Genomic DNA, 24,702 nt, shown 5'->3' with positions numbered 1-24,702 from the left:
GCCTATCTTTAGATATGAAGTCTATCTTTAGATATGAAGCCTATCTTTAGATATGAAGTCTAACTTTAGATATGAAGTCTATCTTTAGATATGAAGTCTAACTTTAGATATGAAGTCTAACTTTAGGTATGGTCTAACTTTAGATATGAAGTCTATCTTTAGATATGAAGTCTAACTTTAGATATGAAGTCTATCTTTAGATATGAAGTCTAACTTTAGATATGAAGTCTATCTTTAGATATGAAGCCTATCTTTTGACATGTAGTCTATCTTTAGATATGAAGCCTATCTTTAGATATGAAGTCTATCTTTAGATATGAAGCCTATCTTTTGACATGTAGTCTATCTTTAGATATGAAGCCTATCTTTAGATATGAAGTCTATCTTTAGATATGAAGCCTATCTTTAGATATGAAGTCTAACTTTAGATATGAAGTCTATCTTTAGATATGAAGTCTAACTTTAGATATGAAGTCTAACTTTAGGTATGGTCTAACTTTAGATATGAAGTCTATCTTTAGATATGAAGTCTAACTTTAGAAATGAAGCCTATCTATAGATATGAAGTCTATCTTTAGATATGAAGTTTAACTTTAGATATGAAGTCTATCTTTAGATATGAAGTTTAACTTTAGATATGAAGTCTATCTTTAGATATGAAGTCTATCTTTAGATATGAAGCCTATCTTTAGATATGAAGTCTATCTTTAGATATGAAGCCTATCTTTAGATATGAAGTCTAACTTTAGATATGAAGTCCATCTTTAGATATGAAGTATATCTTTAGATATGAAGCCTATCTTTTGATATGAAGTCTAACTTTAGATATGAAGTTTAACTTTAGATTTGAAGCCTATCTATAGATATGAAGTCTATCTTTAGATATGAAGTTTAACTTTAGATATGAAGTCTATCTTTAGATATGTTGTCTATCTTTAGATACGAAGTTTAAATTTAGATTTGAAGTCTATCTTTAGATATGAAGCCTATCTTTAGATATGAAGTCTATCTTTAGATATGAAGCCTATCTTTAGATATGAAGCCTATCTTTAGATATGAAGTCGATCTTTAAATATGAAGCCTATCTTTAGATATGAAGTCTATATTTAGATTTGAAGTCTATCTTTAGATATGAAGCCTATCTTTAGATATGAAGTCTATCTTTAGATATGAAGCCTATCTTTAGATATGAAGCCTATCTTTAGATATGAAGTCGACCTTTAAATATGAAGCCTATCTTTAGATATGAAGTCTATCTTTAGATATGAAGCCTATCTATAGATATGAAGTCTATCTTTAGATATGAAGTTTAACTTTAGATATGAAGTCTATCTTTAGATATGAAGCCTATCTTTAGATATGAAGTCTAACTTTAGATATGAAGTCTAACTTTAGATATGAAGTCTATCTTTAGATATGAAGCCTATCTTTAGATATGAAGTCTAACTTTAGATATGAAGCTTATCTTTAGATATGAAGCCTATCTTTAGATATGAAGCCTATCTTTTTTTTTTTTTGTGAAATATATTTTTATTGCAGGAATCAGCAAAATGTTACATATATGACCAGCATCATAAATCCAATAAAATCAATGAACTGCATCCCACCCACCCCCCGCAGCATGTTTTCATATACAATCATTCAGCCCACAGTCCAAAGGTCGGGCGACAAAATCCAGTGGGGGCTCAGCAGGAGAGCAAAGCTGGTCCGGATGATCCACTGTCCGTCATCTGCTTTTCTAAACAAGCCCGCAAAACCCAAAAGAAAGTCCCACCCACAAAACACTAAATTACAAAGAAATCCCTCCCCAACCCAACCCCGCCATCAGTGTATGGTAGCAGCCGCAGTAGGATTCATGAGAGGACCCAAGAGGAGCGTATCAGAAACAGAAAACGCAATCGCCTATCGGGACTCGGGGCGCGCTGCATTCTCGCTATCAGAGTCGCTGGGGGCGCAATAGTCCCTGAGGGCCTGCACTAGTGTCTCCCATTCTAGCGCTGCCTCCTGTGCTTTTTCGTTACGCTGTCTCCCAGCTAGTTGGTATCTCAGCGTGCTTTCTCCCGCCACCCACTTCAAGAGTTCGCTGTGCCACCTGCTCCCAGTCGGACAAGCTCGTGCCTTCCAGTTCCTGGTCACCTCTCGTTTGGCCAAGAGAAGCCCCAAATCAATAAATTTACTGGAAATTTTGTTTTTGGGGGTATGTGGAAACCAATGCAAAAGTCCCACCGCAGCATCGACCGATAGAGGTCTCCCCGTCACCTCCATCAGGGTCTTCCCTACTTCCACCCAGTAGGAGGACAAACCCGGGCAGGCCCACAACATATGGAGGAGGTCTGCCTCCGGCGCCGGGCATCTGGGGCAGGTTGCCGAGCCCGTGGCGAAGTACTGTTGGATTTTCGCCGGGGTCAGGTATGCTCGATGGAGTATATAATAGTGGACCAACTGAAAACGGGCGTGGCGCATCCCCTTCCAAGCTCGCCGCACGAGTTGAGACCAGGTCGCTTCCGGGATCTCCTTGCCTATGTCTGCCTCCCAACGGGCCCTCAGGGTCGTAAGGGGGGTCAGCCCTTCATTGATCAATCTACCGTAGAGGCAAGTGACCGCCTTCACCGTGCCCGCAGACATCATGACGTATTGGCACACCGGAGACGTAGGAGGTTCCTCCTGTCCGCCTTTCCAGTGCGCCTGGATCGCTCGGACCAGGGCCGAGTGCAATAGGAAGTCTCCGCGGGGAATCTCGAAGCGGTCAATGAGCTCCTGAAAGGGCAAGAATACCCCAGCCTCATAAAGATCCCCCACCAACTGCAACCCCGCGTCCTCCCAGTCCGCCAATCGTGACCAATCACCGCCATGGGGCAAGGCCGTCAACATCCCTAATGGTATTTCAGGCGCATACGGTATTCGCAATTGGCCCCGGGCGTGGGCCCGGTTCCAACACAGGCGAATGGTCTTCTCCTCCAGCGTCAGGTCTTGCAAGGTCAAACGTTGGCGTAGAGCTATGAAGGATAGGACATGCCTGGCCATCCCTATACCTCTCCTGTCCTCCGGGCCTCGGAATTCCCTGGCAATCTCCTGGGTGAGGGTCTGGAGCTGCGCCGCCAGATAGTATTTCTCAAAATCCGGCACCGCGAGCCCACCCTCGGCTTTCGGCCTCATCAGGGTTTTAAGGGCCACTCTTCGGCGGCCCGAGCCCCAGAGGAATCCGACTATCATCGACCGTAGGAGCCTAAATGTGGCTGGCGGGATCCAAACCGGTAGCGCCCGGAAATAATACAGCAGCCGGGGAAGAGCCACCATTTTGAGGAGAGCGACCCGTCCCGCCAACGAAAGCGGTAGCGTAGCCCAGAAGTCCATATTACCCCGTAGCGCTCGACTGCATCTGGTAATGTTTCCGTCCAGGAGGTCAGATGGGTCATGATAGATATACACTCCCAGGTACCTGAAGCAGTCAGGTTCCCATCTAATCTCTCTATTGAGGACTGGACTAGGGGTGCCTCTGCGAACCGGGAAAAGGCATGTCTTAGCCCAATTCACCCGTAGGCCCGAGACCTCCTCAAACGCCGTGAGCGCCGTCTCAGCTCCATGTAGGGCCACGACTGGGTCCTCAAGGAAGAGCAACAGGTCGTCGGCATATAACGAAATGTGGTGCGGGCCCGAAGGTGTCCAGAAGCCATTGTAATGAGCCCCCGATCGGAGTAGCAGTGCGAGAGGCTCCACCGCCAGCGCGAAGAGAAGTGGGGATAACGAGCAGCCCTGTCTCGTGCCTCTTTCTACCGGGTACTGCGAGGAAATTAACGGACCCGCCCGAACCCTGGCCGATACGGAGGTATATAAGACCGCGGTCCACCTGATGAAACCCTCGCCGAGGCCGAACCGCCGCAACACAGTGTGCAGGTAGTCCCATTCCAGGCTATCAAACGCCTTCTCTAAGTCCACCGATAGGACCACCGGGCACGGAGCATCCACAAGCGGTTCACCCAGCAAGCGGAACAACCTACGGATGTTCATTGTCGTGTTGCGCTTGGGGATGAACCCAGCCTGGTCTTCATGTACCAGGGAGCTCATGTGGCCCAGCAGTCTCGAGGCCAAGATGCTGCTCAGAATCTTATAATCGACCGTCAGCATCGATAAGGGACGGTAGGACGCCGGATTGGTCGAGTCCCGACCCGGCTTGAGGAGGGGAACCACCAGGGCCTCGCGCATCGAGCCGGGTAGTCGGCCAAGCCTCTTCGCCTCTCTATATACAATCACCAGTCTCGGAGCTAGGAGGTCGGCATAGGCCGCGTAAAATTCCACAGGAAGACCGTCTAGACCTGGGGTCTTATTCCGCGCCATCTTTTTAATGGCGCTGCGGATCTTCCCCAGTTCAATATCTGACCCCAGGGCTTTCGCCACGTCAGGCTCCACCGCTGGGAGCTCCAGGGGCCTCAGATAGTCCTCGAGAAGGTCAGGGTCTTTGGCAGCACGACTGCGATATAACTGATCATAGTAGTGTCGGTAGCAGCCTAAAATCTCCGGTTGAGTGTGCACCATGGTCCCGTCCGCCATGCGCATAGACGTCGTCAGTGAGGTCTGGCGCGTAGGGTTAGCCAGCCATGCCAGCAATGCGCTCGATCTATCCCCTTCTGCGAGGGACCGAACCGTATAGGCTTTGTAGTCGAAGCAGCGCAGCCGCTCGACCTCTGCCGCCACCGCCTCCTTCGCCTCTGCCGTGCGTCCCTGGAGTTCAGGGTGCCCGGGGCGGCGGAGTTCCAACTCACGAAGCCTCCGATCAGCCACGTCCAAGTCATCGAGGATAACCCGCCTCATACCTACCTTCTTGGTGATGCAATAACCCCTCACCACCACCTTAAAAGCGTCCCATTCCAGCGCTCTCGAGCTCGCAGAGCCCCTGTTGGACGCGAAATACTCCTCGATCTTATCACCTAAGTCCGCTCTGAATACAGTGTCCTCGAGGATCTCAGGGCGTAACTTCCAGGTGGGCACCGCCGGCGCCCCCGGAAACCAGCGAAGGGCCAACAGGAGGGGGTTATGGTCCGAGATGGTCCTAGTCAAGTATTCGGAACGGATCGCCGCTGAAACCAGTTCAGTCGAGCCAAGAAACCCGTCCAGCCTAACGTGCAACTCGTGTAGGCCCGAAAAGTAGGAGTAGTCTCTAGCGTCGGGGTGTTGCGCTCTCCAAATATCCGTCAGACCCCAACGTGTCTGCCAGTCCCTACGACCTTTAGCCACACGGCGGACCGGAGAATCAGGGAGGGGCGGATGTGAGCGATCGGTCTCCACATCTACTACCGAATTGAAGTCCCCACCGAGCAGGAGGGGCCCCGTAAAAAAGTGGGCCAACGAGCCCGATAACCTAGAAAGGAAGGCAATCTGGTCCATGTTAGGTGCGTATACACAGCAAACGTTCAGGTCCCTCCCCCCCAGAGTGCCCGAGATGGCCACGTAGCGCCTCTCTGGATCTACCACTGAGTTTGTGACCTGGAAGGGAACCCCAGCCCTAATCCAGATTAGCGCCCCCCTGGCATACGCGGAGTACGACGTGTAGAAGACCTGCCCCCTCCACCTACGCTGTAGCGCCGCCCCTTCCGCCTTGTTCAGATGGGTCTCCTGCAGCAGCGCCATTTGTATTCCCCTACGCACTAAATAAGCGTGGACTTTGTGCCGCCTAGACATGGTATGAAGCCCCCGCACGTTCCAAGTAATACACTTCACATTAGCAACGTCAGCCATTGTCCCATACTGTCCGTGCAAAGTCTCCCCATCTGGGTCCCAACAAAGAGCGAACAACAATCACCCCAGCACTGATGGCGGCCATTTCCCCCAACCAAAAATTCAACAACTCTTATGTTAACCAAACCCCTGCCCACCCTCCCCAGAACAGGACCCAAATAACTCCATCTAGTTCCCATCCAAACCATGCCCTCAGAAAACCCTTCGTCCCCAACTAATCCTACGGTCGCCACCGTAGGAAGGCCTTAAGGGCCAGGTGCGGGCTGAGTGGTGGCAGTGGGCCCTCGATGCCCTGGCTACCGGGACTAAAGCAAGCCCAAAACAGTAACGGAAACCCTCGGGGCAAAGGCAAGGCACCCCACCCCCCGCTTCTCCAGAGATCATGCTGAACCATCGGCTCCCGCCACCCCCGCTACGGGCCCCCACCCAAAAGGATGCAGCTCACCCCGTCAACCCTGTCCATCAAGAAGGTCCTCAACCGATTTCGGCGTGATCACCGGTGTGCTGATGCTATCTGTCACCGAGTTCTCCGAGTCCGTCGATGCCCCCTCGTCACCAGGGTTCTCTTCTTCCGCAATGGTATCATCTCGTGAACCAGATAGTGCAGACAACACCTCCAGTACTCCTTTCCGCTCCGTCGATGTCTCCGCAGTAGAAGGGCCGCCCGACCGGCCCCGGCGACTCCGCACCCTCGTAGATCGCCGTCGCTGTCCCGGCTCCGCCGTTGGCTGAGATGCGGAGGCGAAACCATCTTTCCCAGCTCTATAGAGTTCAAGCCAGTTACAGGCATCCTCCGGGGTATCAAAAAATTGAGTCTTGTCATCGACAATGACGCGGAGCTTTGCAGGAAATAGGAGCGAGTATTGGATGCCCTCGCTCCGGAGCTCGCGCTTGACCGCCAAGAATGAAAACCGCCTGCGTTGGGTTTCATAGGTGTAGTCCGGGAAGATGTTCACCTGGCTGTTCTCCACCTTGAAGGGGCCATTATGTCTAGCGGCATTGAGGATGAGGTCCCTGTCGCGAAAATGCAGGAGGCGCGCCACCACTGGACGCGGTGCACGGCCCTGTTGCGGTGGCCTTGCTGGGACTCTATGAGCTCGTTCAAGGGTGTAGAAAGAGGATAGGCCCTCCGGGGCCACCGTGTCTCGGAGCCAGGCTTCCAAGTAGGCCACCATGTCGCCGTCTTCGATCTTCTCCGGCAGGCCTACCACTCGGATGTTGTTGCGCCTGTTACGGCCTTCCGCATCCTCCGCTCGCTGCTCCAGGGCAGAAATCCGGGTTAGGGCATCTTTCATTGTCGCGGCCAAGGATCGCTGCACCGGCTCCAAGGTTTTCACCGAGCCTTCCACTTCTTTGACCCTGTCCGACAGCTTGCCGTGATCCGCCCTAAGGAGGCTCAGGCTCGTCGCCACCTGGGCAATGTCCTGCTGAAGGGCCGAGCGTGTGGTCGCAATCGCCTCCAGGACGCGGTCAAACTGTTGCTGCAGCGGCGCGCCACCAGCACTTCCCGGGTTTCCATGGCCCTCCTTGTCCGGGGTCTCCGAGTCAGAGGCGGCCGGGGTAGTCCCCTCAGCCCCTCTCGGCTTCCCCATGTCGCGGGAAGCGCACAGTGTGGACTCAGATGAAGGTGCCACCGAATGCGGGCGTCGGCTATAACTCTCCCGAATGCTGGCCCTCGGGGTGAGGGCCGGTGATCCTCTTCTCCAGGGCCAGGTGGATCTCCACAGTTTCGGCTCGCGCCACCACCGTGTCGTCTGAGAGCGCTGAGGAGGAGGCGGAGACACTCGGCGCCAGGCCGGGCAGGCCGGGCAGGCCCGTCTGGTTGACGAGGATCCGGAGCGAGGGTCACCCACACCACCAGAGACTTTGTGGCGCCAGGGGGTTGTGCTTCCCATGGGATCGGGTCGATCGGGGGATGCAGCCAAGCGCCGCGTCGGGGGTCGGCATCACCGTCAGGACCTCCAGGCGTCCGTGTGCCGGGGTTCACTATGGTAGGGGCATCCGACCGTCCAGGCGCAATCACCAATATCAGAGTCTCAGCAGGGCAAAGTCCAGCTCCTCACTTTCCAGGAGGACAAAAGAGCGGAGGGCACGCTGTGACCAGCGACGTTCTTCCAGGCTAATGGTCCCGTCCAAGGGGACAAAGGGGTCCGGGCGCCATGTTGGGTCGCTCTCCTCGGGACCACAAACTTCGAGTTTCGGGCGGATCACCACCCGTCCAGGTTGTACCAGGTGCCTCAGTAGGGTCCAGTCGGGCCGAACAACGATTTGCGGGGGCTAGGGTGCCCCGCGGCCTCCGATTAACAGGATAATCCCGGGCTCAGTCCCGGAGCCGAGCTCTCAGGCGACCATCGCCATCGGCGCCCAAGCCACGCCCCATATATGAAGCCTATCTTTAGATATAAAGTCTATCTTTAGATATGAAGCCTATCTTTTGACATGTAGTCTATCTTTAGATATGAAGCCTATCTTTAGATATGAAGCCTATCTTTAGATATAAAGTCTATCTTTAGATATGAAGTCTAACTTTAGATATGAAGTTTATCTTTAGATATGAAGTCTATCTTTAGATATGAAGTCTATAATTAGATATGAAGTCTTTCTTTAGATATGAAGCCTATCTTTAGATATGAAGTCTATCTTTAGATATGAAGCCTATCTTTAGATATGAAGTCTATCTTTAGATATGAAGCCTATCTTTAGATATGAAGTCTATAATTAGATATGAAGTCTATCTTTAGATATGAAGCCTATCTTTAGATATGAAGTCTATCTTTAGATATTGTAGGAAGGGGGAGGCCCTAGTTGGCGCAGTGCAACACTAGCGACAAGCAGGGACTCTCTCTTCCTCGTCAGGGCTGAGGGTTACCTTCCAGACAACCTCTGCTTACCCTCTAGGTAGTGTGGCTTAAGCAGTCGCAGGCTAATCTTTGGGGCACATAGGGTTAAACACTTGCAACAGTACACCTTCACAACCAACCCACCACACAACGAGACCAGACTGTATTCTGTAAAAATATATATCTTTATATAGGTTTTAAGCAGGCTTGTGAATACAGTCGATATGCTTTATGAAAACGGTTGCAGGATACTTGATTCAGGTTACCACAGTTCTTATAGCAGTTCTCTTGAGGCCCGTAGGCCGGGGTTAACCAAAGTTCTTTGTGGAGCCGGCGGCTTCCAGGGGATCTGTCCCACGTCGCGTTGCCTTCCCGGGGTCGCTGATCGTTGCGGCTCTTCTGCCGAGCAGGTCACTGGTCGTCCGGGGCAGCGGTGCTCTGTGGCGGCACGGTCCTCTCCTCGTCGTCCGCTCCGACCTTGGAGACGGCGGCTGTGCGGCGGTGACAAGTGGCAGTACGGTCCCCAAGTGCAGGACGTACCCAGCCAAATGTCGATGCAGCTGTGGGCTCACAGCTGGGCTGTCGGGCAGGCTACAGACCTTGTGGATTCTCGTAGGGCAACTGCCCGTCCTTGCAGGTGAGTGACTACTCGCTGTGCAGTCTCCTCGAGAGCTCAGACCGGACGGGTCCTCCTTCCCTTTGCTCTCGGGTTCCCTGTGCAGTTGCGGTCACGGTGTTCGGGCCAGCGGCGGCTGGTCCTTGCTTTGCTTCCGCTGTTGCTGTGGGCCCCGGTCACGGTGGTCGGGATGACGTTGATGCCTTAGAGGAGATTCCTCTTTGTCGATACTGCGGCGATGGTCAGCACCCGCAGTCGCTTTCTTCCACTGGTCCTGGGACGCTGGTCAGGGGGCAAGTTCAGTTGCAAGCCCTTGGAGATCTCTTCAGCAGAGTTTGGCACAAAGTAAAGCAAAAGTCTTCTCGTAGTCTTTTCTCTAGTCTCTCCTTCAGCAGCAAGGCACCAGACACAGGCAAGAGTCAGCACCCCTCCTTGTCTCTCGCGGTCCTTCTCGTCGGGCAGAGTCTTTCTGTGGCCCAAACCGGATCTAATTTTCAAGGAGCAGGGCTCCGTCTTTTATAGGCCAATTCTTTTGTTCTCTCAGGCCAGGGGGGCCTTTGCATAGCCACTCTCAGTTCTGGAGTACCCCGGCGGGTGTGCTCCGGCTTCTGCTTTCAGTGTGAGGGGCAGGCGCATCAGACGCCCCGCAGGAGGTGGAGCCAGCATTGTGGTGGCCCAGCACAGTGACAGTTCGAGTCAAGAGGCACTCCTACCTCCCACTAAGGTGTAATCTGCGCATTCACCACCTGTCATCCCTCCAGCCCTGTCACTCACACATCCCAGACAGTCGGATACACATACTGGCAGAGGCAACTGAAATGGTTAGGCAAGCAAATGCTAACTTTCTAAAAGTAGCATTTGCAAACCCAGGATATTGAAATAAACTTGCCTACAAGAAATATCTCATCATCCGGAGTTCAGGCATACTAAACATGACTCACTACCATGCTCCTTGAGCCTGCGGGGATTATAGGGGGTAATAATCCTCGCAGCTCAGTCTGGCCTAACGGAGCAGGTAGCCTTCAGCAGTGAAATACGGTCTTCGTTGTAAGTCACTACCAGGACATGCCACGCACATCAGGGCTTGTCCTACCTTACACCTACAACGCACCCTGCCCGCAGGCCTACCATAGGGGTGACTAATATGCAGTCAAGGGAAGGGTCGGTGCGGGCAAGTGGGGACACTTGCCCAGCTAGCGTGACAGTACGAGACCGCACGCGGGTTCTGCGGTCGCAGTTCCCAGACACATCTTTACGGCTGCTTCGGTGGGTGGCGCAACCAGCGCTGCAGGCCCACCAGCAGTATTGGCATTTACAAGCCCCGGCACTCTCTCGTGCACTCTACTAGGGACTGACAGCAAATCCAATGCACCAATCAGGAATACCAATCGTATATACAATTTACAGTAGGGAGCACTTGCACTGCGGCACGGATCAGCCGTGGCGCAGTGCCCTGAGTATCGGAAAACCAGCAAAACATCGGAGGCACATCAGCAAAAAGTGGAAGGGAGACTCACGCCAAGGTGCCAGGTCTAACATGTGTCCCCTCCAGCTGAAATGTGGGGGGAACTACCCTTCCCCAGGGAGTTCCACATCACTAAGGCGGAAAAATCTGGACAGACCGTCAGCGTTGGCGTGATCGGTGCCAGGGCGGTGTTCCACCGTAAAGTCCATACTCTGTAGAGAAATGGACCACCTCAACAGTTTCGGGTTCTCACCCCTCATTTGCATCAACCATCTGATGGGCCTGTGGTCCGTCTGAACTCGGAAGTGAGACCCAAACAAGTAGGGTCTTAGCTTCTTCAGCGCCCAGACCACAGCAAATGCTTCACGCTCTATTGCACTCCACCTAATTTCCCGTGGAAGTAACCTCCGACTTATGAAGGCTACGGGTTGGTCAAAGCCCTCCTCAGTCATCTGTGAAAGAACAGCCCCTACACCATGCTCTGAAGCGTCTGTTTGCACAATGAACTCCTTGGAGAAATCTGGGGCCAGGAGCACGGGCGCCGTGCACATGGCAGTCTTCAGGGTGTCGAAAGCTTTCTGACATGTGTCAGTCCAAATCACATTCCTGGGCTGCTTCTTCGAAGTCAGCTCTGTCAAGGGGGTCACGATCGTGCCATAGCCCTTGACAAACCTCCTGTAATACCCAGTAAGCCCCAGGAAGGCTCTCACTGCAGTCTGGGTCTTGGGGGGTTCCCAAGCCAGGATGGTTTCGATTTTGGGCTGCAAGGGGGCTACCTTGCCACTCCCAACTTGGTGTCCCAAGTACACCACTGAACCCTGCCCAATCTGGCACTTGCTTGCCTTGATTGTGAGGCCTGCTCTGCGCAGGGCCATCAACACTTCCCAGAGGTGTCGCAGGTGTTCGGGCCAGGTGCCGCTGAACACCGCGATGTCATCCAGGTAGGCGGCACTGAACTCGTCCAGTCCAGCCAACACCTGGTTGACCAATCTCTGAAAGGTGGCAGGGGCATTCTTCATTCCAAATGGCATAACCCGGAACTGGAAATGCCCATCTGGTGTAGAGAATGCCGACCTCTCCTTTGCCCCATCGGTCAAGGCGATCTGCCAGTACCCAGACGTCAAATCAAACGTGCTGAGAAACCGGGCAGCCCCCAGCCGATCAATGAGCTCGTCAGCTCTGGGGATGGGGTGCGCGTCAGTCTTCGTGACTGAATTGAGTCCTCTGTAGTCCACACAGAACCGGAGTTCGGGTGTGGCTCCCGGCGCAGCAGCCTTCGGTACCAAGACCACGGGGCTGGACCAAGGACTGCTGGAAGACTCAACCACCCCGAGGGCAAGCATCTTGGAGACCTCCTCCTTGATGCAGGCCCGTACCCTGTCAGTTACCCGGTAAGCCTTATGCTTCACCGGTAAGCTGTCTCCAGTGTCCACATCATGGACTCACCAATCTGTGACACTCGGAACCAGGGAGAACAGGTCTGGAAACTGCCCCAGCAACTGGCGGCAGTCCTCCTGTTGTTCGGCGGTCAGGGAGGGTGAGAGGTTAACTCCATCCACTGACCCATCCTTCTCACAGGCCACCAAGAGGTCCGGTAGAGGCTCTGACTCCTCTTCCATTCCGTCATCGGTTGCCAACAACATGCCCACTTCGGACCTTCGCAAGTGGGGCTTGAGGCGGTTGACATGTAGGACCCGCAAAGGGTTCCTGGGTGTCTTCATGTCCACCAAGTATGTCACGGGGCTCTTCCGCTCCACAACCTCAAATGGACCTGTCCACTTATCTTGAAGGGCACAGGGCTCCACTGGGGCCAAGACATACACCTCTTGTCCAGGCTGAAGCTCGACCAGAGTGGCATTCTGATCGTACCACCGCTTCATTTCCTCCTGGCTCGCTTCCAGATTTGCCTCGGCAAGTTGTCTGAAGCGCCTGGTTTGGTTTCTGAAGGCCAGCATGTAGCTATATACATTCTGGGGAGGTTTCCTGGGAGATTGCTCCCAGCCTTCCTTTACCAAACTCAGTGGTCCTCTCACGGGGTGACCGTACAGCAGTTCAAAGGGGCTGAACCCTAGGGACTTCTGTGGTACCTCGCGATATGCAAACAGCAGGCATGGTAAGAGGACGTCCCACTTACGCCTCATCGGGCCTTCCAGGCCCATGATCATGCCTTTAAGGGTTCGGTTGAATCTTTCAACCAACCCGTTACCTTGGGGATGGTAGGGTGTGGTGAACTTGTACGTTACGCCACACTCTTGCCAAAGGGACTTCATATACTTCGATATGAAATTGGTCCCCCTGTCGCTCACTACCTCTAGAGGGAATCCTACTCGTGAGAAAATTCCCATCAGTGCACGCCCCACCACGGGAGCCGTCACTGTCCTCAGAGGAATGGCTTCAGGGTACCGGGTGGCATGGTCCACCAAGACCAGGATGAACCTGTTGCCCATGGCTGTCTTGGGGTCCAGAGGCCCAACGATGTCAATACCCACTCGCTGGAATGGCGTACCGACCACAGGGAAGGGTTGGAGGGGAGCCTTGTTCTTCCCTCCCGTCTTCCCACTTGCCTGGCAAGTCGGACAGGTTCTGCAATAAGCATCTGAACTCTTATGCATTTGGGGCCAGTAAAAGTGGGTGACAAGCCTGTCATAGGTCTTGTCCATCCCCAAATGTCCTGCTAAAGGCACATCATGAGCCAGACCCAGTAGGAAGGCTCTGAACTTCTGGGGTACCACCAGCACACGGGCTGACCCAGGTTCAGCAGCCTTAGGCTCCGAATACAGGAGGTCGTTCTCCCAGTACACGTAATGTGTTTTGGCCTGAACACCATTGGCCTGGTCTGCAGCCTGCTGCCGCATACCTACGAGAGAAGGGCATTCTTTCTGCTCCCTGCAGAATTCCTCCCTGGAGGGTCCTCCTTCTTGCTGCCAATGGGTCAGCTCAGGCAGGTCCCCCAGTTCAGCGATCTGTTCCCCTGTAGGCTCCAGGGCATCCCCCTCAAGGTCTGCCTCCTCCTGGACCGTAGGAACTTCCGGGGCCGGTTTCCCGCGCCCCCTGCGCCTTCTCCCTAAGGCCGGTTCCTGGGCCTCTCCTTCAGGCCCCAGGACCTCTCGATCACCCCTACTGGCTGCCATAGACCGGGTGGTCACGCACGCCCAGTCAGGCAGACCCACCATCCGCAGGTGAGTCGTTTTCTCCACCTTTTCCCAAGGAGAGTGCTCCAAGTCGTTTCCTAGCAAACAGTCAACAGGCATGGTTTTTCTCACACAGACCTGCAGAGTACCAGAGACCCCCCCCCACTCGAAGGGAACTTGAGCCATCGGACACTGGCTCTCGGAATTATCAGCATTGATAACCCTACAGTAGGCATGGGGTACAACCTGCTCTTGAGACACCAGGTGCTGCCTCACTGCAGTCACACTGGCTCCTGTGTCTCTAAGAGCCTCGGCTTCCTTACCATTGATGATCACCACCTGCCCATATTTTTTAGTGTTAGAGGGCAGGTAGTTCGTAGGGATCATCTTGCTGTCTCCTAACGAGACCAGGGTCATGTGAACGGGATCTCCACCCCCCGGGACCATCATTTCTTCTCCCAGGTGAACGCTAGTCACTTGTCGGGGCGGAGCACCAGTGGGTGCGGGTTTTCCAAATAGGCGACACTTGGGGTCACTGGATATGTGCCCAGGCTCGCCACATTTGAAACAATTGAAGGGCCCCTTTGGAACAGGTTTACCTGTCGGGGCCCCATTCTGCTTCGGGGGTGGGGGAGGCTGAGAACCCTGCTGCGGATTCCCTTGGGAACTACTTTGGGGGCCTTTTTGGAACCCTTTCTGTTTTCCCCCTTTGTCCCCCCCACTCTTCTGCTGGGGACCCTGCCCACTCTTGGCGGAATCTCCCACGGGACCCTTGTGGACCCTTGTGGACCCTGGTGCTGAGCCAGCGGTCCGCCTCCTCAGTAAGCTTCCTCGGGTTGGACAGCTTGCTATCGATCAGGTGTTGGCGTAACTCAGGAAAACAGTGATCAGACAAGTGCTCCCATGCAATTAAATCAAAGAGACCTTGAAAATCATTAACTTTGTTACCTTTCACCCAACCATCCAGCGCTCTGCAAAAGTAAGTCACATACTCCACATACGTATTCCCAGGCCGCTTAGTACACCCCCTAAACTTCTGTCTATACATTTCAGGGGTAAGCCCGTACCTGTTCAACAAAGCTTCTTTCATGTGGATATAGGACCTCTGATTCTCAACGGGCAAATCTAGCAAGGTATCTCTCCCTTCGCTAAGGAACCTTCCCCACAACCCCGCTCCCCAATCCTTGTCAGGGACCCGGTGGGAGGACATGGCTACCTCGTATGCCCTAAACCATTGTCCTATGTCATCCCCCTTAAAGAACTCCTTGACTACGTCCTTCGGGATATGCACTCTTGACTCTACCTGCACTGGCGATGTGCTGCCACCAGAGGGAGGACGATCCAAGTCTCTCTCCTTGAGACTTATCTCCCTCATTTTCACCTCATAATCCATCTGGTGCTTTCGCTCTTCCAGCGCCATTCTTTTCGTTTCAAGCTCCAGCTGGATTTTCAATTCTGCCAACTTTCTTTCGTGATTCCGGGTTTCCTTCCTGTCCGCCAGCTCCTCTGGCGACAGGCCTTTTCCCAAGCTGTGTTCGCTGTCTTGCCGCTCGAGATCGATCAGATCCCCAAGCGCATTCTGCTCCTCCGTTGCATTCTGCTCGGCGAGGTCGTCTTGCTCTTCCGGGGTCTTTCGGGACTCCACCCAGGCTTTCAGGGCCTTGTAGAGCTCCGGCTTGTTCTTGCAGCCAGCGTGCGGAACTTTGAGTTTCCTACAGAAAAACTTCAGCTCCATCTTTGAGTATTTGTCCAGCTTTGCGGCGTCCCACTCTACCTCCAACACCTCGGAGGTCGTGGACTCTGCTCCATCCAGGCTCTTTGTGCCCGGCATGGCTCCTGCACTCGGAATCTTCTTTCGGCAAAATTCAAAAAGCAAAGTCTGTGGCTAAGTATCTGGACCGTAGTCCTTGTGTAGTGGTCAGAAGCTCAGGTATAGATATCGCAAGTGTAAATTCGAAATCCTCACCGCTGCGTCCAATGTAGGAAGGGGGAGGCTCTAGTTGGCGCAGTGCAACACTAGCGACAAGCAGGGACTCTCTCTTCCTCGTCAGGGCTGAGGGTTACCTTCCAGACAACCTCTGCTTACCCTCTAGGTAGTGTGGCTTAAGCAGTCGCAGGCTAATCTTTGGGGCACATAGGGTTAAACACTTGCAACAGTACACCTTCACAACCAACCCACCACACAACGAGACCAGACTGTATTCTGTAAAAATATATATCTTTATATAGGTTTTAAGCAGGCTTGTGAAAACAGTCGATATGCTTTATGAAAACGGTTGCAGGATACTTGATTCAGGTTACCACAGTTCTTATAGCAGTTCTCTTGAGGCCCGTAGGCCGGGGTTAACCAAAGTTCTTTGTGGAGCCGGCGGCTTCCAGGGGATCTGTCCCACGTCGCGTTGCCTTCCCGGGGTCGCTGATCGTTGCGGCTCTTCTGCCGAGCAGGTCACTGGTCGTCCGGGGCAGCGGTGCTCTGTGGCGGCACGGTCCTCTCCTCGTCGTCCGCTCCGACCTTGGAGACGGCGGCTGTGCGGCGGTGACAAGTGGCAGTACGGTCCCCAAGTGCAGGACCCAGCCAAATGTCGATGCAGCTGTGGGCTCACAGCTGGGCTGTCGGGCAGGCTACCGACCTTGTGGATTCTCGTAGGGCAACTGCCCGTCCTTGCAGGTGAGTGACTACTCGCTGTGCAGTCTCCTCGAGAGCTCAGACCGGACGGGTCCTCCTTCCCTTTGCTCTCGGGTTCCCTGTGCAGTTGCGGTCACGGTGTTCGGGCCAGCGGCGGCTGGTCCTTGCTTTGCTTCCGCTGTTGCTGTGGGCCCCGGTCACGGTGGTCGGGATGACGTTGATGCCTTAGAGGAGATTCCTCTTTGTCGATACTGCGGCGATGGTCAGCACCCGCAGTCGCTTTCTTCCAAGGGGGTAGCGTCCACTGGTCCTGGGACGCTGGTCAGGGGGCAAGTTCAGTTGCAAGCCCTTGGAGATCTCTTCAGCAGAGTTTGGCACAAAGTAAAGCAAAAGTCTTCTCGTAGTCTTTTCTCTAGTCTCTCCTTCAGCAGCAAGGCACCAGACACAGGCAAGAGTCAGCACCCCTCCTTGTCTCTCGCGGTCCTTCTCGTCGGGCAGAGTCTTTCTGTGGCCCAAACCGGATCTAATTTTCAAGGAGCAGGGCTCCGTCTTTTATAGGCCAATTCTTTTGTTCTCTCAGGCCAGGGGGGCCTTTGCATAGCCACTCTCAGTTCTGGAGTACCCCGGCGGGTGTGCTCCGGCTTCTGCTTTCAGTGTGAGGGGCAGGCGCATCAGACGCCCCACAGGAGGTGGAGCCAGCATTGTGGTGGCCGAGCACAGTGACAGTTCGAGTCAAGAGGCACTCCTACCTCCCACTAAGGTGTAATCTGCGCATTCACCACCTGTCATCCCTCCAGCCCTGTCACTCACACATCCCAGACAGTCGGATACACATACTGGCAGAGGCAACTGAAATGGTTAGGCAAGCAAATGCTAACTTTCTAAAAGTAGCATTTGCAAACCCAGGATATTGAAATAAACTTGCCTACAAGAAATATCTCATCATCCGGAGTTCAGGCATACTAAACATGACTCACTACCATGCTCCTTGAGCCTGCGGGGATTATAGGGGGTAATAATCCTCGCAGCTCAGTCTGGCCTAACGGAGCAGGTAGCCTTCAGCAGTGAAATACGGTCTTCGTTGTAAGTCACTACCAGGACATGCCACGCACATCAGGGCTTGTCCTACCTTACACCTACAACGCACCCTGCCCGCAGGCCTACCATAGGGGTGACTAATATGCAGTCAAGGGAAGGGTCGGTGCGGGCAAGTGGGGACACTTGCCCAGCTAGCGTGACAGTACGAGACCGCACGCGGGTTCTGCGGTCGCAGTTCCCAGACACATCTTTACGGCTGCTTCGGTGGGTGGCGCAACCAGCGCTGCAGGCCCACCAGCAGTATTGGCATTTACAAGCCCCGGCACTCTCTCGTGCACTCTACTAGGGACTGACAGCAAATCCAATGCACCAATCAGGAATACCAATCGTATATACAATTTACAGTAGGGAGCACTTGCACTGCGGCACGGATCAGCCGTGGCGCAGTGCCCTGAGTATCGGAAAACCAGCAAAACATCGGAGGCACATCAGCAAAAAGTGGAAGGGAGACTCACGCCAAGGTGCCAGGTCTAACAGATATGAAGTCTATAATTAGATATGAAGTCTATCTTTAGATATGAAGCCTTTCTTTAGATATGAAGTCTATCTTTAGATATGAAGCCTATCTTAAGATATGAAGTCTATCTTTAGATATGAAGCCTATCTTTAGATATGTAGTCTATCTTTAGATATGAAGCCTATCTTTAGATATGAAGTCTATCTTTAGATATGAAGCCTATCTTTTGACATGTAGTCTATCTTTAGATATGAAGCCTATCTTTAGATATGACGTCTATCTTTAGATATGAAGCCTATCTTTAGATATGAAGTCTAACTTTAGATATGAAGTCTATCTTTAGATATGAAGTCTAACTTTAGATATGAAGTCTAACTTTAGGTATGGTCTAACTTTAGATATGAAGTCTATCTTTAGATATGAAGTCTAACTTTAGATATGAAGTCTATCTTTAGATATGAAGTCTAACTTTAGAAATGAAGTCTATCTTTAGATATGAAGTCTAACTTTAGGTATGGTCTAACTTGAGATATGTAGTCTAACTTTAGGTATGGACTAACTTTAGTTATGAAGTCTATCTTTAGATACAAAGTCTAACTTTAGATATGAAGTCTATCTTTAGATATGAAGTCTAACTTTAGAAATGAAGCCTATCTTTAGATATGAAGTTTAACTTTAGATATGAAGTCTATCTTTAGATATGAAGTCTATCTTTAGATATGAAGCCTATCTTTAGATATGAAGTCTATCTTTAGATATGAAGCCTATCTTTAGATATGAAGTCTAATTTTAGATATGAAGTCCATCTTTAGATATGAAGTATATCTTTAGATATGAAGCCTATCTTTTGATATGAAGTCTAACTTTAGATATGAAGTTTAACTTTAGATTTGAAGCCTATCTATAGATATGAAGTCTATCTTTAGATATGAAGTTTAACTTTAGATATGAAGTCTATCTTTAGATATGTTGTCTATCTTTAGATACGAAGTTTAAATTTAGATTTGAAGTCTATCTTTAGATATGAAGCCTATCTTTAGATATGAAGTCTATCTTTAGATATGAAGCCTATCTTTAGATATGAAGCCTATCTTTAGATATGAAGTCGATCTTTAAATATGAAGCCTATCTTTAGATATGAAGTCTATCTTTAGATTTGAAGTCTATCTTTAGATATGAAGCCTATCTTTAGATATGAAGTCTATCTTTAGATATGAAGCCTATCTTTAGATATGAAGCCTATCTTTAGATATGAAGTCGACCTTTAAATATGAAGCCTGTCTTTAGATATGAAGTCTATCTTTAGATATGAAGCCTATCTATAGATATGAAGTCTATCTTTAGATATGAAGTTTAACTTTAGATATGAAGTCTATCTTTAGATATGAAGCCTATCTTTAGATATGAAGTCTAACTTTAGATATGAAGTCTAACTTTAGATATGAAGTCTATCTTTAAATATGAAGCCTATCTTTAGATATGAAGTCTATCTTTATATATGAAGTCTAACTTTAGGTATGGTCTAACTTTAGATATGAAGCATATCTTTACATATGAAGCCTATCTTTAGATATGAAGCCTATCTTTAGATATAAAGTCTATCTTTAGATATGAAGTCTAACTTTAGATATGAAGTTTATCTTTAGATATGAAGTCTATCTTTAGATATGAAGTAGAACTTTAGATATGAAGTCTATCTTTATATATGAAGTCTAACTTTAGATATGAAGTCCATCTTTAGATATGAAGTCTATCTTTAGATATGAAGTCTATCTTTAGATATGAAGCCTATCTGTAGATATGAAGCCTATCTTTAGATATGAAGTCGATCTTTAGATATGAAGCCTATCTTTAGATATGAAGTCTATCTTTAGATATGAAGCCTATCTATAGATATGACGTCTATCTTTAGATATGAAGTTTAACCTTAGATATGAAGTCTATCTTTAGATATGAAGCCTATCTTTAGATATGAAGTCTAACTTTAGATATGAAGTCTAACTTTAGATATGAAGTCTATCTTTAGATATGAAGCCTATCTTTAGATATGAAGCCTATCTTTAGATATGAAGTCTAACTTTAGATATGAAGTCTATCTTTAGATATGAAGCCTATCTGTAGATATGAAGCCTATCTTTAGATATGAAGTCGATCTTTAGATATGAAGCCTATCTTTAGATATGAAGTCTATCTTTAGATATGAAGCCTATCTATAGATATGACGTCTATCTTTAGATATGAAGTTTAACCTTAGATATGAAGTCTATCTTTAGATATGAAGCCTATCTTTAGATATGAAGTCTAACTTTAGATATGAAGTCTAACTTTAGATATGAAGTCTATCTTTAGATATGAAGCCTATCTTTAGATATGAAGTCTATCTTTAGATATGAAGTCTAACTTTAAGTATGGTCTAACTTTAGATATGAAGCCTATCTTTAGATATGAAGTCTATCTTTAGATATGAAGTCGAACTTTAGATATGAAGTCTATCTTTAGATATGAAGTCTAACTTTAGGTATGGTCTAACTTTAGATATGAAGCCTATCTTCAGATATGAAGTCTAACTTTAGATATGAAGTTTATCTTTAGATATGAAGTCTATCTTTAGATATGAAGTCGAACTTTAGATATGAAGTCTATCTTTAGATATGAAGTCTATCTTTAGATATGAAGTCTAACTTTAGATATGAAGTCCATCTTTAGATATGAAGTCTATCTTTAGATATGAAGTCTATCTTTCGATATGAAGTCTAACTTTAGATATGAAGTCTAACTTTAGGTATGGTCTAACTTTAGATATGAAGTCTATCTTTAGATATGAAGTCTAACTTTAGATATGAGGTCTATCTTTAGATATGAAGCCTATCTTTAGATATGAAGCCTATCTTTAGATATGAAGTCTATCTTTAGATATGAAGTCTATCTTTCGATATGAAGTCTATCTTTAGATATGAAGTCTAACTTTAGATATGAAGTCTAACTTTAGACCTGAAGTCTAAAATTAGACTGAGGGTCTGAACTTAGACTTCAGGTCTATACTTAGGGCCTCCTTTATGGCATTTTGGCGGAGGGCATCGCAGCGAGGTAGCTTGCTGCACTGCTATATGCCAAAATGAAAGGTGAGGAATGCAACATATTTAAGCAATACTGTGTGTTCAAGTCTTTCCTGCTGGCACTGAAGCCGTTTCCCCAGCCTAGCGCCAATGTAGGCACCCTTACGCCATGGTGCAAAGGCTTCATTTTCTTAGCTCAAAATGCATCCTTGTGCCCAATGGTGCATTTTTCACCAAGGAAATAGCGTTAAATGCTGGATAACGCTTCTAACGTAATTACACTTAATTACACATAATTCTGCTGTTATCATAAATTATTACACTGGAGAGAATTTGGCAGTTACATCAACCCCCAGTTTTATTCCTGCCTCTATGTACCTGACTTACAATTTAGGGGCTTAGTTTGATGTCAAGTATTTTTTTGTTCCCCAAGTGCCACCCTTGGTGAAGTCAACACATTTCCACCTGTATGCCTCATCCAAAGGCAGATTATTTTTTGCCCTTCAAGCACTGTTAGCTATTAGCTTCAGCAGTGATACAATCTAGAACACAGTATTGCATGCTGGCCTACCCAAATTCTCCCTGCAAATGAGGTCTGCAGACTGCAAAGGGTACAAAACATAACAGCTTGCATTGTCTTCTGACTTAAAAACACACCCAAATGCCTGAGAAGAGACCAAAATGTGGAATACACACAATTAAACGCCACTTTCAATGTAGTGTGCTTTGCTTAGTCTGAAAAGTACCTTAGGGATCTTCTTGCATTACAGCAAATGGTCTATGCTTTCTGAGAATCCCCTAATTCAACAAAGAGCAAAACACATATCCCAGGAATATGAGAGGGTACAGAGGTGGTATGACTTTTCTGCTCTGAACCTGAGAGGGTATAGAGGTGTCATGACTCTTTTCTCCTATGAGCATGAGATGGCATAGAGGCATCATACATTTTTTCTCTGATGGATATGAGAGGGTTTAGAGTTGTCATGACTCTTCTCCCATGGGCACGAGAGGGTATTGAGGTGCATTGGCTCCTTTCTCCTATGAACCTGAGAGGGTATAGAGGTACCATTACATTTCTTCCGTAGACATGAGAGGGTCAAAGGGCACCATTATTGTTCCTGGTGTGAGTTGCAGAACCAAATAGGTGCTGCCGCGGGCCATGATCCTTGATAACTATTTGGCTACATGACTGCCCCCATTGCTTTGCACTCGTGGGACATGCGATGTCCGCCTGAACTGGACGAACTTATGAGCGAACGCCACATCAAGGATAAGTATATCCATACGGCGTTATTTTGGATAAAACTGTTTTTAATTGAATTTTTCTACTCTGTTGATATTTCCAGGGAAAGATTTATTGATGTGGTTTGCCCTGGAGAAAGCTATGGACCCATAGGGCCGTTCACAGGCTGAAACATGTTGGCAATGGATTAAGGGTCATAGGCCCACTGTATCCGGGGAATACTCTACCTTTTAGTTTTAATATCCACTATTTATCCATATTAAAGGGATACCTGGAGTTTGTGGTGGATTTTTAATCTTTAACCCCCTGGCCTTTTCTCAAAAGCGCTCCCTGAAATACGGTAGGAGCCAGTTTGAACCCAATGTTGAAGCATTACACTATTAGAGTGTGTGAGGGTTACTATACAAAGAGGTATTGCTCCCAGTGTTGGTAGTAGCATATGATCGCCCCTTTGATAGAGAACTGTGCCTATATCCAATATTTCAGTTTCTTTTGGGCAGGGATACTTCTTGATATTGAGTATTATTTGGGAGGAAGTATCCCTTCCCCTGGTCCTACTTCCTCTGTGTGGAAGTACCTCTCCACCCTCCAGGCCTTAGGCAGGTATTGTGTACATGGATGCGAATAGCCTGCTGATGGCACATGGACATGCAATAGGTACTGCTTATCTCTCACATGGACTACAGTGGACAGTGCTCTGAGAGGGCACAATGGTGTGATGGGTGTAGGATCGTGGGCTCCAGAGCTATTCCACTTGATCTCACAGTTGCTTCAGTGGAACTTAACAGGTAGGTAATGATTTTGAAATTAATGATTTGTGCTTTTAGAATTTATCCAGTGTGACATATATACAATCATGCAGGGAAGATAGTTATCACATCCTTCTGGGCTACATTTCCTGGCCTCTGCCCTATGTTATACACACTAGCCTCAGTGTATCACACACATATATCAAGTATAGTTACATAATAACTTAAAACAGAGAGCATAACGATGTTGCAATCAGCAAGATAGTTTACTGAGTTAACAATTGCTGATGACAAAAAGCTGCTTGCCATAAGCCATGAATTCAATCTCCAAAGAAAAAAAGTATCAGCTCATTCCTTGCGTGGGTCGATAAATAAAATCCCATAACTTGAGTAATGATACCATCTACAATTTACAGCACTTAGAAAAGACAGAAATCTGGCATGAAGCACTACATTAAAAGGTAAATATTACTTATTAATAAACAGGCCTTTCAGAGGACCTTTGATTCCACATGGTTTATAGATTGAAACAATGTGTTTTAACCATTTAACAATCTTTCTTTCTAAAAGTCTAACACCTTGTTTCCCATCCCAGGCGGCCATTTAATCTACAGAAGTTATACTGTAAGAATGTTTTGTTTTCACATTTCAGATCTCAAGGATCTTGACCTCCACGGCTATGACTGGGAAAAACCTCGTCTAAACGTGGACACTGAGAGAAACATCAAAATCTGGTTCCGGAAACATGGGATTCCATTCATATTCCGTGATTTCTACACATTGGCATCGATAGGTGACAAGACTCTCCCTGAACAGATTGCTCATATAGGAGGGAATAAGCATACAGTCATTGCTTTTACAGCTGGGGCACATTTCAGACCATTCCCTCTGCACATCTACATTCGACGAGTGATCAACATCCGCAGAGCCATACAGCAACTTCTTCTAAGAAGCCCAGGGACGAAAGTCATTGTCAAAACTGAGAATACTTCTTTTGAACATGAAAATTTGGAACCTATGAATGACTTCAATGCTTACGTTCATTATCAAATCATGAACACCCTGCTGCAGGATCTGGACATTGGCATCGTGGATGCGTGGGACATGACTGTGGCCGCTGCTACAAGTGTCCTTCACCCACCACACTTTATCATCCAAAATGAAATCAACCTCTTCCTCACATACATCTGCTGAAAGAAAGGCAGTAGCCCCTGGTCTTGCACATCTGCTCACTGTTTGCTTAAGATGGAAACTAGCCCACCAAGAAAACCACAAGATCAAAAACAGTGGTTCACCAGAAGGCAAATGATTTGTATTTATTATACATATTTAAAGAGGACTTTTGACCCATTCGAGTGTCAGTATATCACTGTACTATGGATAAACAACACGCTGCAGCAGGGTCCCAACGGTTCCATTTTAATAAACTGAGAGCCTGTTTGGTCTCCAGGAATATGACGTGTAGATCATTATTCTTTGAAAGTTGAAGGCTCAGCAGCTGGGCCTTAGATGATCTTATGTTCTCATCCGTTAGCACTTTTTAGTCCCAGACTACTTGTACTTGGCCTTTTTAAACTGTTACCCCGTGAGTGTCTTTCATCCATGGATGAGCTTGTTGTTTAAACTGCACGTTTTCCCGTGGATGGCAATATCTGGGATGCTGTTGTGTGTCCACCATTGATTTAGCC

The 24,702-nt window shown here is 48.7% G+C and overlaps 1 protein-coding gene across 2 annotated transcripts in view; it reads left to right on the top strand.

Moving 5' to 3' along the window:
- Positions 1-24,467, top strand: part of LOC147693175 (NXPE family member 1-like) — a 350,691-nt gene extending 326,224 nt beyond the window's left edge. For both annotated transcript variants that reach the window (XM_086939422.1, XM_086939421.1), the window contains exon 6: positions 23,667-24,467. In XM_086939422.1, coding sequence (XP_086795548.1) covers positions 23,667-24,208 — 542 coding nt within the window. In that variant the 3' untranslated portion in view covers positions 24,209-24,467. The remainder of the gene's footprint in view (positions 1-23,666) is intronic.
- Positions 24,468-24,702: the final 235 nt, after the last annotated feature.

The sequence above is a fragment of the Lissotriton vulgaris genome, chromosome 9, assembly GCF_964263255.1.
Source record: "Lissotriton vulgaris chromosome 9, aLisVul1.2, whole genome shotgun sequence".
Classification (NCBI taxonomy): Eukaryota; Metazoa; Chordata; class Amphibia; order Caudata; family Salamandridae; genus Lissotriton; species Lissotriton vulgaris.
Note: the sequence above shows the minus strand (reverse complement) of the source record. Positions and strands in the feature narration are given on the sequence as shown.